Source organism: Dama dama, chromosome 29 (genome assembly GCF_033118175.1).
Source record: "Dama dama isolate Ldn47 chromosome 29, ASM3311817v1, whole genome shotgun sequence".
In the NCBI taxonomy this organism is placed as follows: domain Eukaryota; kingdom Metazoa; phylum Chordata; class Mammalia; order Artiodactyla; family Cervidae; genus Dama; species Dama dama.
This window is the reverse complement of record NC_083709.1, coordinates 66,856,395-66,869,968: the sequence shown is the minus strand read 5'-3', so window position 1 is coordinate 66,869,968 and position 13,574 is coordinate 66,856,395. Positions and strand designations below refer to the sequence as shown.

Sequence of the window (13,574 nt, the reverse complement as noted above, 5' to 3'; positions counted from 1 at the left end):
CTATGTGACCTATATAAAGAACATCTAAAAACTATAAAATAGAAAGCCTTGAAAAATCTCCCGGATGGGAGTGCCGAGTATTTTTTAAATGCCAAGAGTTTCCAAATTGAGTTTAACATAATTTTAGTCAACATTTCAGTGACGCTTTTTAAAGTTTAACAACATTTTCTGAAATTTACTTAGAATACACAAGTGGGAAGAGCACAGAAAAAAAATTTAAAAACAGGAATAGTTAGGAGGGACTATGTCATCAAGCACAGTAATTTAATAAACATCATGGTTCGATACCATTATTGGCTTCAGTTATAGAAGATGATTAACGTTTACTTAGCATTTTTATTGAGTTGCTTCAGTATTTAAACAGGGAATTTTATCAGCCTGAAAGAGTAAAATATGATCTTTTAGTGAAGATTCAGATTAGCCAGAAGAGAGGGCCCACCTGGCTGGCTGTGGAGCTGTCATTGCTTCAGTGGCTTCCTAGAAACTAGTTGGGTGTAACCTAGGGCTGGCCCAAGCCAGCAAAGGCTCTCTTCCTAAGCAGTCATCTGAGTCTGCAGTACTGTGCTAAAGCAATGTCTGATTTATCATGAACAAGGTCAGAGATTCACTGTATACTCCTCAGCTAAGACCAGTGAGACAGATCTGGTTTTTCTCTTTCAGGGTGAAATAGTTAAGAAGTATACTCAGTTCAATCCTAAAACGTATGAAGAGAGGATTAATTTAATTCTACAGATGTGTGTAGAAGCCGCAGCAGAAGCTGTAAAACTGAACTGCAGAATTTTGGGAGTAGGTGAGACTGAATTACATGTCCAAGCATGTTCACTGCCACATACAAAGTGTGCTCAGTTCTGATGCGTGACGCGGAACATCAGGTCACCGTCGCGTGTGTAGACGGCTCCAGTCCCGCCTGTGGGCCCTCCGCAAACATTGTGAAAAGCATCATGGAACTGTCAGTCTATGGGGGGGCACAGGTTTAGCCTTACATTACCTTGCAGTCCTTGGTAATGTCTGTTTTTAGGAGATCTTGGGTGAATAATTTGTGTTCTAAGCCCAGAAAATCAGCATAGTCTTCTGAGATTGCTCAACAGAATTATTTTCCTTGTGTTTGTTGGGGAGCTCAGGCATTTCCACAGGTGGCCGTGTAAACCCTCGGGAAGGAATTGTGCTGAATTCAACCAAACTGATTCACGAATGGAACTCTGTGGACCTCAGAAGCCCCCTGTCTGATACTTTGCATCTCCCTGTGTGGGTAGACAATGATGGCAACTGTGCAGCCCTGGCAGAAAGGAAGTTTGGCCAAGGAAAAGGCCTTGAAAACTTTGTGACACTCATCACAGGCACAGGTAAGAGGGGTAGAGACGGCCGCTTCGGATCTTGGGTGTGTGCTGGGCACCTTCACCACTCAGGCAGTCTTCACCTTCCCTTCCTGCTTGAGTAAGCCTGTAGGTGAGAGCTGAGGATGCCCAGGGCTTTTCTGGGCATGTGCCCGGCCCTGGGCATGAATGTGACCTTCTAAATTGCCAGGAATCGTCAGAGCTCTTCAAAGCCCTTATTCCCCAGAGCTTCTCACTGCTGGTTCCCCAGCTTTTCTTCCCACTCTCTTTGGTTTGTCACAACTATCATCCATTGCCCTAAGCAGCAGAAACTAATAAGTCTATCTTGCCTTTAAATGTCTTTGACAAGTGCCCCCTGGGTAGGCCCTCAGCCCTGGGAAAGTTCTGAGGAGGGTGAGATAGAGACCAGCCCTTTGAGCTCGTCCTCCGGGAGCCACCAAGCAGGTCTAAACAAACCGCCCCAGTGTTCTGAGACTAGTTCGTTCTCCTCCCTCCAGTGTTGCTGTCCGTACTGGGAATGTAGTCTGTAACTCATGGCCATTGCCAAGCTGGGAGGTGAAGGGTGGGGGTGATGGGACCAGGAAATGCCAGAAATCCCTAAGATTCAGCTGTTTTCTCTCAATTCCCCTGTTTGCTGTAAATGTTTGGTTAGTTTCCAGAGTTCCAAAAAGAGTTGATTCTGACAGTTTTTACTAGTTTATCATTGCTTTAGTGGAGGGGTGGACTTTTGGAGTTCCTACTTGGTCACTTCTGCTGATGTTCCAATTCGTTTTTTAAACGAGGAACGGATTCAGCCAGTCAGTGTTGGAGGCGACACTCGGTCTCACGCGTTCCTCACTGCAAACCCTGTGTGTTCTTCACCTCCACGTCAGACCCCCTCCCCACGCGGGTCGTGCCCTTAGTCTCAGACGTGGTGTTGACAGCTCGGATGTCACTCCCCAGTTCAGAGGAGTACGCGCCTAGTCGCTGCAGTCCTGTCCGACTCTGTGACAGATGGACCATGGCCCGCCAGGCTCCTCTGTCCCTGGGATTCTCCCGGCAAGAACACTGGAGTGGGTTGCCGTTTTTCTCCAGTGATACCCTGCAGAGAGGAGTGCGGCTTGAGGAGTAGGCGCCACAGAAAGTAAGAGAGGGCAGCTCTAAAATGCAGCACCCATTCAGGCAGAAGGCCCTTTCTAACTCCTCAGCTCCATGACAAAAGAAATTCACTGATATTCATAATTGTTGAATCATACATTTTTAGACAAGGTGGCATTAAGAAGAGCCAAAACTATTTAATATTCTGTTTAAGAAAGCAGGTGTTTAAAAAAAAAAAAAAAGCAGGTGGTGTATGAAACCTTTTAAAAAGCTTATCTTATCTCGGATTTCCCCCAAAGCAGAGCCTGAGGCAGGAGTTTGGTGTGGGTATTTTACTTTGGAGGTGACTCTGAGACACAGGAATGAGGCGGTGGGAAGAGTGGAGCAGAGCAGGAGAACCATGAGAAGACGCATTATCAGAGCCACCTTGGAAGCCTGCCTGTGAGCAATGTGCTTCCGTGGCTGCTAGGCTCTCACTTGAGTGCTAGAGAAGACCTGGGTGAGAACCAAGTTGAAATCACAGTGATTCCAAGCAGATGCAACACAGGGCATCAGAGGATCAGCTAAACATTTCCATCCAAAAGGATTCCAGGTGGAGTTTTGGTGCCTGGTAAAGTTTTAGCTGTTTCAGGAAGTAGGCGCCACACAGGACCTCACGTCCTAAGCCTGGTAGACAGGAGGCAGGGCTCAGCTTTCTGTGTCGGGCGCAGAGCCGCTTCAGTGACTGGCGTCTCTCACCGCAGGGATTGGCGGGGGCATCATCCATCAGCATGAACTGATCCACGGCAGCTCCTTCTGTGCTGCAGAGCTGGGCCACATCGTGGTGTCCCTGGACGGGCCTGACTGTTCCTGTGGAAGCCACGGCTGTATTGAAGCCTACGCCTCCGGAATGGCCTTGCAGCGGGAAGCCAAAAAGCTACATGACGGTGGGTTTCTTTCACCTAAGGGATAAATAGCCAAGTGGTAGATATTTTCGAAGTAGATACTCCAAAAAGAGCTGAATGCTGGAAGCCAGAACTTTCAAGCTTTTCACTCCCTAGAGGAAAGTCAGGACTCCGCATACTGAAGCTCAGAGCCTCCCTGGTCTTGACCCCGATTAACACTCTTCCCCTCCAGCAGTGGACAGGGACTAGGGTCTTGAGCTCCAGGAGAGCAGGGGAGATTGCTTTCATTTTTGTCTTCTCACCCCCTAGCACAGGTTGGGTATCTTAATACAGATTTAATGGAAAAGTAAATGGATAAACATACACAATTTTTCAAGTCTGTGAGGTCTTTTGAATTATAGCTGTTTCTGGACATGTTATAAAAATCAGGATGGTTTCCAGTCTAATATAAGAGGGAACCATTTAATGTCATTACAATATGGTGTGTCAAGGGCACTGAGGATGATGGCCAGGGAGCATAGACGCATACAGGAGGCACACCAGTGTTCCGCCCCCCAGCCCTCTCCATATAGGGAAGGGAGCCTTAGGCTGTCTAGTTGAAAGTCAGAGGGTAAATCGAATTACTGAGGCAAGTTTGGATGAGCCAGGCAGCACTTCCAAGCATAGGAAACAGAGGTGTTGGTGCATAATGGCAAGGCAGGGTATAGTGTAGCCAGAGGTTTGCCAGGACCAGCAGCTAATTGGAGAAGCCACTAAAAAATTTTAGGGAAAAAGACAGATCTGAATTTTAGGTTGTTCACCAAACTTCTGTTTTCTGGGAAGACAGTGATAGTTGAATGGAGGATGGCTTTCGGGGGGACAGTGCTGTGTGTGACTTGCAGTGTTTGGTTGGGAACATAAGAGAAGGGACAGTCTGGCAGAAGATGATGGTTGGGAACCAGGGGGGTGTGCAGCAGCAGTGCGCAGAAGGCAGCTGGCCACTGGGACGTGATGCTCAGGAGAGGTGATGGGGCTGGACTTGGAGTCCTTGGCATTGAGGTGGTTCTTAAGCCTGTGAGTGAGACCTGGAGTGAGATGAACTGAGGGTGGAATCCAGCGAAACGTCAGTACTTGTAGGCAGCGAGGAAAACCAGGAGAGGGTCAAGCCACAGGAACCAAAAGGGAGAGAGCGGTGGGCAGTGTCAAGTGCTGACGACAGGGAAACCGGAAAGTTCACTGGTTTGACCCTGAGGACGGGCACCATTTGGAGCCCTGAAAACTGTGATTTTCCACCTCATTTGTATCACCACCCCCCCTAAGAAGTCTAAGTGCTTGGACACTTTTTCCTGATCATTCCACCCCAGGAAACTCGAATACCGCAGATACGTTGTTTGTTTATGTACTCTCTGTATAAAAAGAGAAGTTTAAAAAAAAAAAAAAAAAAAAGAGTTTTTTGCCCCCAAGAATCAGTTTTTGCCCTCATGGGGATAAATGCTTATCTTAAAGAAGTTTGGTCAGGCAGTGGGAGCAGAAAACGGACTACCCTGAAAAGGAGGGAAGGATGCCTCGAGGGCAAGGAATCTGGGTGCTCGCATGGGTGGAAAGGAGACAGCGAGGGCGCAAGGAGACAGTGGGAGCAGAAGTGAGCCTTGAGAACACAGGGGAGGATCAATGGGGGAGCCCTTACAAGGCCCCTGGGGAGGCAGGGGGCAGTGAGCTGCAAAGCCCAAGTGGAGGGTGTGAGGAGAGGAGCCAGGGTGTGAGAACACAGCCCTGTTCACAGGCAGGGGCAGGAGAGTAAGGGAGCTCCTGCCTGGAGGTGTCCTCTGTCTAAGGTCAGAGGTACCGGTAGTGGGGGCAGGGATGGACAGTCTGAGGAGATGAAGGCTGAGAAGGGCTATGAAGGGGAATGGCAGGGTGGGCAGGGCAGCTGTGAGGGCCCCTGAAGATAGGAAGCCCCCAGCTTTTGTCTAGATAACCGTCTGCTTGGTTGGGATTTTCTCCCATCAGAGACGGAGCAACAGCCGATGAGGAGGGAGAGTGATCTAGGTTGGTGACTTGGCAGCGTCGGGGTAGATAACAACAGAGATATAGACATTCATTTAGCATTTCCTCTGGCCAGCAGCTGGAATCCTGCGAGGGTAGGCCTTGTCACCCTAGTCTTAGAAGAGAAATGTGTGGAGGTGACGCATGTGGGCAAGGTGGCACAGCCGGCGCCGGCGGAGCTGACAGCTGAACCCAGGCCTGTCAGCTTCTGAGGCGCTGGGCCCTCCTGCTGTGGGGCACTGGCAGCGGCCTGGCATCTCAGCTAGACAAGGAAGGGGATGAATGCAGAGGAGTTCTCGTAATTTGGAGGAAAAAACACTTCACGACTGTTTAATACAGAATGGAGAAGCGAGGGAGGATTTTCTAGTTAGAGAAATTTTGGATGATGTATAACCAGGCAGCAAAGGCCTCTTTGGTAGATGTAGTATATTTATGATGATCGGAAAGCTTTGCAAGTGTGAAAAAAGATGATCATCTTCCCACTTGGGGGCCTGCTGCCCACAGACACAGTTGTAAGTGTGGCCTTCCCACGGGGCTGCCGCAGCTCGTGAATGACTGCTGCTCCTTCTCGCCTCTGCCCAAACAGAAGACCAGCTCTTGGTGGAAGGGATGTCTGTGCCAAAAGATGAGGCTGTGGGCGCACTCCATCTCATCCAGGCTGCAAAACTGGGCAACGCGAAGGCCCAGAGCATCTTAAGAACAGGTGAGCACACGGCCCTGGGCAGCTCTGCCTGGGGGGAGCCTGGAGCGCCCGCAGGTGCCCAGCCGGCCTCAGGATCAGTGTTCTGTCGTGTCTGTCCAGAGGTAATTTTTCTGCTTACTGAGACAACAAGGAATTGCATTCAAGGTATTTGGTAGCATTGCCTTTTTATTTTTTAATTGGAGTATAAATGCTTTACAGTGTTGCATTATTTCCTGCTGTACAGCAGTGTAAATCAGCTCTAAGTGTGTATATATGTATCTCCCCTCCCTCCCACTCCCCCCATCCTTCTCCTCTAGGTCATCAGAAAGCAGGAGCTGAGCTTCCCACCAGCTATTTCACACGTGGTGGTGTATACATGTCAATGCGTCCCACTTCTCCCCTCCCCACCCCTCGTGTCCACAGATCCATTTTGTGTCTGCATCTTGCCCTGCAAGCAGGTTCATCAGTACCATTTTTCTCGATTCCATATGTATGCGTTAATCTATGATATTTTTCTTTCTGACCTCACTCTGTGACAGACTCTAGGTTCATCCACATCACTACAACTGGCTCAATTTTGTTCCTTTTTATGGCTGAGTAATATTCTGCTATATTTATGTACCGCAGTGCCTTTATCCATTCGTCCGCTGATGGACGTCTACGTTGCTCCCCTGTCCTGGCTGTTGTCAACAGTGCTGTAATGAACACTGGGGTCCATTTGTCTTCTCGATTATGGTTTTCTCAGGGTACGTGCCCAGTAGCGGGATTACTGGGTCACGTGGTGGTTTTATCTTCAGTTTTTTAAGGAACTTCTACTGTTCTCCATGTTTAGTTTTTAAAAGACCTTCCTTACTATTCTCTGTAGTGGTTCTATCAGTTTATATTCCCACCAATAGTGCAAGAAGATTTCCTTTTTTCCACACCCTCTCCAGCATTTACTGTTTGCAGACTTTCTGATAATGGTCATTCTGACTGGTGTGAGGTGACGCCTCATTGTGGCTTTGATCTGCATTCTGCAGTGATGAGCGATGTTGGGCACTGTTTCATGTGCTCGCTGCCGTCTGCGTGTCATCTTTGGAGAACGGTCTGTGTGGGCCCCCTGCCCGTCCCCTGACTGGGCCGTCTGCAGCACTGTCTCCCTCTCCCCTTGTGTCTCTGCTGGGTCTTCGCTGCGGCTCAGGCTCTCTTGAGTTGCAGCGTGCAGGCTTTTGATTGCAGTGGCCTCTCTTGGTGGGCAGTGCGGGCTGCAGGGCACACAGGCTTCGGCAGTTGCAATGCATGGGCTTAGCAGCTGCGGCTTATGGGCTCTGCAGCGCAGCCTCAGCTGTTGTGGCACATGGGCCTAGTTGCCCTGTGGCATGTGGGATTTTCCCAGATCAGGGATCGTAATTGTGTCCCCTGCACCGGCAGGCGGATTCTTAACCACTAGATCACCAGCAAAGTCCATAAACAGCTGTAAAAGCGCTGCTTCCCATGAGGCCGTGTAGGTGAACTATTCCTGGCTAGTGCCCTTTTCACATTCCTCTTTGACTTTGGATTGGGCTCTCTCCCAAAAACTTATTTTAATTTTTGTTTTCCTGTAGCTGGAACAGCTTTAGGTCTTGGGGTTGTGAACATCCTCCACACTATGAATCCTTCCCTTGTGATCCTCTCTGGAGTCCTAGCCAGTCACTACATCCACACTGTCAAAGACGTCATCCGCCAGCAGGCCTTGTCCTCGGTTCAGGACGTGGACGTGGTGGTTTCAGATTTGGTGGAACCTGCTCTGCTCGGCGCCGCCAGCATGGTTCTGGACTACACGACGCGCAGGATCTACTAGGCCTCCCAGGAGTGCACAAGGACAGAGATGCGAGAGCTCCTTGGTGGAGCCAGGTTGTCTCCTAGATGAGCATTTCTTACTAGGCAATCTGGCAGGTGACTACGGCAGAGAAGTGTTTGCTTTTAGTCTCCTCCTCCAAAGTCACTTTTCCCAACCTGATTTTGTAGATGCTGCTCCTCCTGGGGTTATTTCAGCTCAAACCTTGTCACACTCTTCTGTGCCAGAAGGAGCTACAGGAGTAGCCAAGGGTGCCTTAGGACTCCGTTCACTAGATGTACCACTCAGACCTGCAGGCCTTGCTTGGGGCGGCACCTTGATACTGGAGTTTTGAGTTATTAATCCTTCCTCCTCTGACCCTAAATTCAGAACACAGAAAGGGATCCAGTCAGGGAATGGAAAGAAATCCCACCACAAAAGGCTTAAGTAAACTCTTAAAAAGCAGTTTTATTGAGGTATTTTTTTAAGTGCACAATTCGGTAAGTTTTGACATCTATATGAAATCATGGCCACAATCAAGATATCAGGCGTATCTCTCACTGCCGTACGTCACTTGCTGAAAGATGTCGTTTGCTATTACTCTCTCAGAATCTTGAGCAACTGTAGATTGGGGTCTGAATTACAGTGGCCTTAAGGGACCTTGTCCTTATCTTCTTAAGGACTGCTGAGAAGCCACTAGGACTTAGCCTCTGAAAGGAGATTAACCACCCCAGAAGGATCTTTGTTGCTGAGAACAGGCGTCTCTCTTCAGCAGCTTTTCACATGGTGTTGAATATGGCTGGAGTACTGATAAAGGCAGGGTCTGTTGTGCGTCATATACCTAGAGCCCTGGAGGCTCAGACTTACGGTCTGCCTACAAGGCGGGAGACCTGGGTTCAGTCCCTGGGTCAGGAAGATCTCCTGGAGAAGGAAATGGCAACCCACTCCAGTATTCTTGCCTGGAAAATCCCATGGACGGAGGAGCCTGGTAGGCTACGGTCCGTGGGGTCACAAAGAGTCAGACACGACTGAGCGACTTCACTTTTGCCCAGAGCCCACATCTGTGAATCTGGATTCTGGCTAAATAACGATTCCATGCCTGTACTGGTGTCAAGATACAGAGGCCAAGGTTCTTGCTATCAATTTCAACCTGGAAGAAATACTAATAGCCACCACTTATTAAGTGCCTACTGTGTGCCAGGCTCTGAACTTGGTGCTTCATATACATTATTCTAAATTCTCACAACCAGTAAGGTAGGTGTTTTAATTCCCATTTTATAGAACCCCAAACTAAGTCTTAAGTGGTGTGCCTAGAGCCACGTGGCTAATGAGTCTTAAAGATAAGGTTTGAGGCGGGTCCCTCTGTGCTTTTTCTGCTAAGCTACACAAGCTCTATTCATATCAAAATCTTCCAAAGTGCAAATATATTCTGATTTATTCCAGGCTACCGAAAGCTTTCATAGTATCTCAGTAGCAAATGAATTGCTTTATCCTTGACACTCTCAGTGGTGAATTTAATAAAATATTCTTGTATGCTGTGGAAATTTTGCCAATATAGTATTTCGTCTAGTGACAGGTTTTTATGGGTACTTTTAGACAATCTAAAAATTAGCATATGTTTTTAAGATTTATTATTTTAGGAAAACTTGAAGGTTTCTACAACATATTTCACTTGTTCACATATGAAGGAATCAAGATTATTGTATTTGAATTCCTTCCTTCCTGGTGGGTTAATGTGAAAAGAGGTTGGCTGATTCCTAGAACTGTGTCAGCTCTGAAATAATCTCCAGGTCCTGGTTGAAACATTCCACGTTGATTCCTGGGAAGGAAGCTTGATGGCTTGACCACCAGTGTCTGGGGCCAGTCAGTGTACTGTGAAGGGGCATCCGTTGTTCCTTGGTGAAATCTACAACCACTGTATATACCAGACAGTTGCACTGCTATCAAGTTATACCAAATATTTGGAAGAATGGTACTGAATCTATAAAACCAGATCTCAGTTTTTAAATTCATGGAAAAGCTAATATATTCCAACATAATTATTACGACAAGCTAAAATGATCATTTTAATTTATTTTAATGTAAATATTTTTATGTTACTGTTCTGAGCCAAATTCTAAAGAAAAAATAAATTATTTCCTTGTGGAAATCCTGACATTTTTCTATTTTGTTTTGTTCTTAATTAGCTTATTAGCTAAAAACATTTCCCTCCCAAAGAGATTTGTTATACTCCTTACTATTTGAAGGTCATATAACTTCTTTAAGGCATTTAATATTGACTTAACAATCTCCCCCCAAAAAACCTTGTTAATAGAAAGCATTGTTACATAACTTAAAAAATATATATATTGCAAAATGATCACCACACTGTTTAGCTAACATCATCACAATCCATAGTTAAAAGAGTTTTTTTCCTTGTGATGAGGACTTTTCAGATTGAATTTAGTAGCAACTTTCAAATATGCCTTATGGTATTATCAACTATAGTTGCCACGCTGTATATTACATCCCTGTAACTTATTTTGTAACTGGAAGTTTGTAGCTTTTAACCCTCTACACCCACTCCCCACCTCCCAGCCCTATCTGTGGCAACCACCAATTTGTTCTCTGTGAGCTGGGTTTAATTTTTTTTTAGATTCCACATAGCACTTAGATCATATGGTATTTGTCTTTCTTGGTTTGATGTTTTACTTAATTTAGTATAATGCCCTCAAGGTCTATCCATGCTTCACAAAGGGGAAGATTTCTTTCTTTTTTTTTTTAATGGCTGAATACTATTCTATCATATATATTTACACCACATTTTATCCACTCATTTGTTGATGGACACTTAGGTTGTTCCCATTACCTTGACTATGTAAGTAAGACTGCATATGCCTCTTAGAGTTAAGTGTTTCTGTTTTCTTTAGATAAATACCCAGAATTGGAATTGCTAGATCGTATGGGAGTTCATTTTCAATTTTTTGAGGACCCTCCATACTGTCTTCCATAGTGGCTGCACCAGTTTACATCCTCACCAACAGTGCACAGGGCTCCCTTTCTCCTCCTCTCCAACACCTGTTACTTCTTGTCTTTTTGACAAGAGCCATCCTAAGAAATGTGAGGTGGTATCTCGTGGTTTTCATTTTCATGATTAGTGATATTGAGCACCTTTTTCATTTACCCATTGGCCAGCTGTATCTCTTCTTTGGATAAATGTCTATTCAAATCCTCTGCTCATTTTTAAATTGTTTTTATGCTTTTCAGTGTGAGTTCTTCATATATTTTGGATATGAACCCCTTCCTGTCTATGTGATCTGTAAATATTGTCACCCTTTCAGTAAGCTTTTTGTTGATAGTTTTCATTTTGCTGTGCAGAAGCTTTTTTGCTTGATGTAGTCCTGCTACCTGACCATATATGTGTGAGTTTATTTATTCTTTATTTATTTTTCATTGATCCATGTGTCTGTTTTTATGCCAATTACTGTTTTCATTACTATAGCTTTGTAATATGATTTGAAATCAGGGAGAGTGATGCTATCAGCTTTGTTCTTTCTCAAGATTGCTGTGGCTATTCAGGTCTTTTGTATTTCCATACAAATTTTAGGACTATTTTATCCTTGTGAACAAAATGCCATTGGAATTTTGATAGGCTACATTGAACACATAGATTGCTTTGTGTAGTATGGACATTTAAACAGTATTAATTCTTCCAGTCCATGAGCATGAAGTCTGTTTAAATTTCTTTCATTGGTGTCTGCTAGTTTTTAGTGTTGGTTATATTTATTCCTGGGTATTTTATTTTTTGATGCAGTTGTAAATGGGACTGTTTTAATTTCTACTCCTGACAATTTATTATTAGTATATAGAAATGCAACAAATTTCTGTAATTGTTTTTATACCCTACAACTTAATTCATTTATTAGTTGTTATTAATAACAGTTTTTTGGTGGAGTTTTTAAGAGTTTTTTGTATATAAAGTCATGTCATCTGCAAATAGTGGCAGTTTTATTTCTTCCTTTCCAATGTGGGTGTTTTTTATTTTTTCTTGCTCAAGTGCAGAAACTAAACGCTGAGCATTCAGTGAGTTCTTGGACCAACTCCTTCCTTTTTATGAAGCCCCATGTGGGTAATGCAGGCATTAGAGACAATTCAGTTACCACTGCTGTGGAACAAACCACCTCAAAACTTAAGAGGCTTAAACAGTCATCATTTTCTCTCATGGTTTCTGTGGGTCAGGAATTTTGGAAAGGCTCTACCTGGCAATTCTGACTCAGGGCATCTGATGCGCTTGCAGTTAGGCAGTGGCTGGGGCTGGAATAGGGCTGGCCATGCGTCTCTCTTTGCTTGCAGTTTCAGGGTCTCTCCACGTAGGCTGGTTTGGGCTTCCTCATAGCATGGCGGCCTCAGGGTGGTAGAGATTTTTACATGGCAGCTCAAGGAATATCAGCTTGTTTGTTCCAACAAACCAGCCGTAAACTGTCGCCCTTTACAACCTAGCCTGGAAACACATAGCATTATTTCTGTCATATGATGCAGTCACCCCTCATTTGGACAAAGTCAGACTTGCCGTATCTACCTTCAACACACCCATCCTATGTGAGATGCAAAACCAAGCCAGATGACACCATCAAGACATTATCAAAAGGTAAGCTGTCCCACGCAGAGAGGGTCATGGGAGCTCAGGGGAAAGGAAAGGCATCACGTAAGTGGCCTTTGAGCTAGTTCTTAAACCCGATTATGATCTTTTCAATGACGTTAGCAAGGCCTAGAAGCAACAAATGGTCGGCGAACAGCAGCAAGCAACTGCTTGACTGCCATCTCAGGTGGCTGAAGGGGAGGAAGAGCAATAAGACCAGAAATGCAGCCCAGACCAAGGAATGCCCAACGAAGTAGCTTGGCAAGGGGAAGATAGGCAAAAAAGTAAACATTCCTGTCCCTTTCAGACATAATTACCACAGAAGAGACGGTGGACTTTCTTTCTTGGCAATGGCAAGACCTAACCCTGCTCACCCACCTCCTGAGTGTGGCATTACAGGTGTTTAAATCAGTCTGCATCCTGAAACTAGTATCAGGTAACTCTAGCGGATTTCTGAAATACGGTTTTATTAGTCACTCAATCCATCACCTATAATGTGACAGGTTCTGAGAGCAAGTAGTGAATGTGTTGATGCCTGAAATGGAGTACAGTCTCCTACAGGTACCTGTTATGTGGATCAGTGTGGTCCAGGATGTTCTGTGATGATGTAAATGTTCCATAGTCTGCCCTGTGCAATCCAAATGCATCCTAACTACATGTGGCCACAGCGCATATGAAAAGGAGCTTGGGCTAGAATTGTATTTTTAATTCTGACTGATTTAAATAGCCACTGTAGCTACTGTACTGGCCAGCAAAGTCTAGATGAAGGATCTGACAACAGGAGTATGAGCAAAGTGCTAGGAATGGCACAGACCTCAGTGTGTGCTACAGGGATTCAGAGAAATAGGGCCAGACATGCTCATGCCATCCTGACTCCGGTCTACGGGCTGAATCCAAAGAAGCAAGTGTCTCACTAGTTTCTATTGCCCAGGGAGAACCCTGCGGAAATACACTACCCAGGCTCCTGCAGTCAGGGATAGTGACTGACAAGAGCCACCGGGGAGACGTCCAGGGTGGTGAAGGGACTCACAGCTCTGTCTTCAGTGGGCAGTGAGAGGTTAACCTTTAGCCAACCAGCTCCCCTTTCAAATGGAAATGTCCACAGACTCCTACTACAGACAGTAGAGACTCAGAGCTGTTTTAGTTCAAGGCAGGGTGG

General features: G+C 45.7%; 1 protein-coding gene across 10 annotated transcripts in view; it reads left to right on the top strand.

Annotated features, from left to right (window-relative positions):
- The window catches only part of GNE (glucosamine (UDP-N-acetyl)-2-epimerase/N-acetylmannosamine kinase), a 62,616-nt gene that overhangs the window by 43,280 nt on the left and 5,762 nt on the right, over positions 1–13,574 (top strand). For 6 of the 10 annotated variants that reach the window (XM_061132806.1, XM_061132811.1, XM_061132807.1 and 3 more), the window contains 5 exons: positions 661–790; positions 1,122–1,343; positions 3,155–3,337; positions 5,907–6,023; positions 7,586–9,954. In XM_061132806.1, coding sequence (XP_060988789.1) covers positions 661–790; positions 1,122–1,343; positions 3,155–3,337; positions 5,907–6,023; positions 7,586–7,821 — 888 coding nt within the window. In that variant the 3' untranslated portion in view covers positions 7,822–9,954. Of the gene's footprint in view, positions 1–660; positions 791–1,121; positions 1,344–3,154; positions 3,338–5,906; positions 6,024–6,629; positions 6,749–7,585; positions 9,955–12,315; positions 13,544–13,574 lie in introns of those variants that run through there. The other 4 variants (XM_061132812.1, XR_009691139.1, XM_061132813.1 and 1 more) reach the window with 4 other exon arrangements.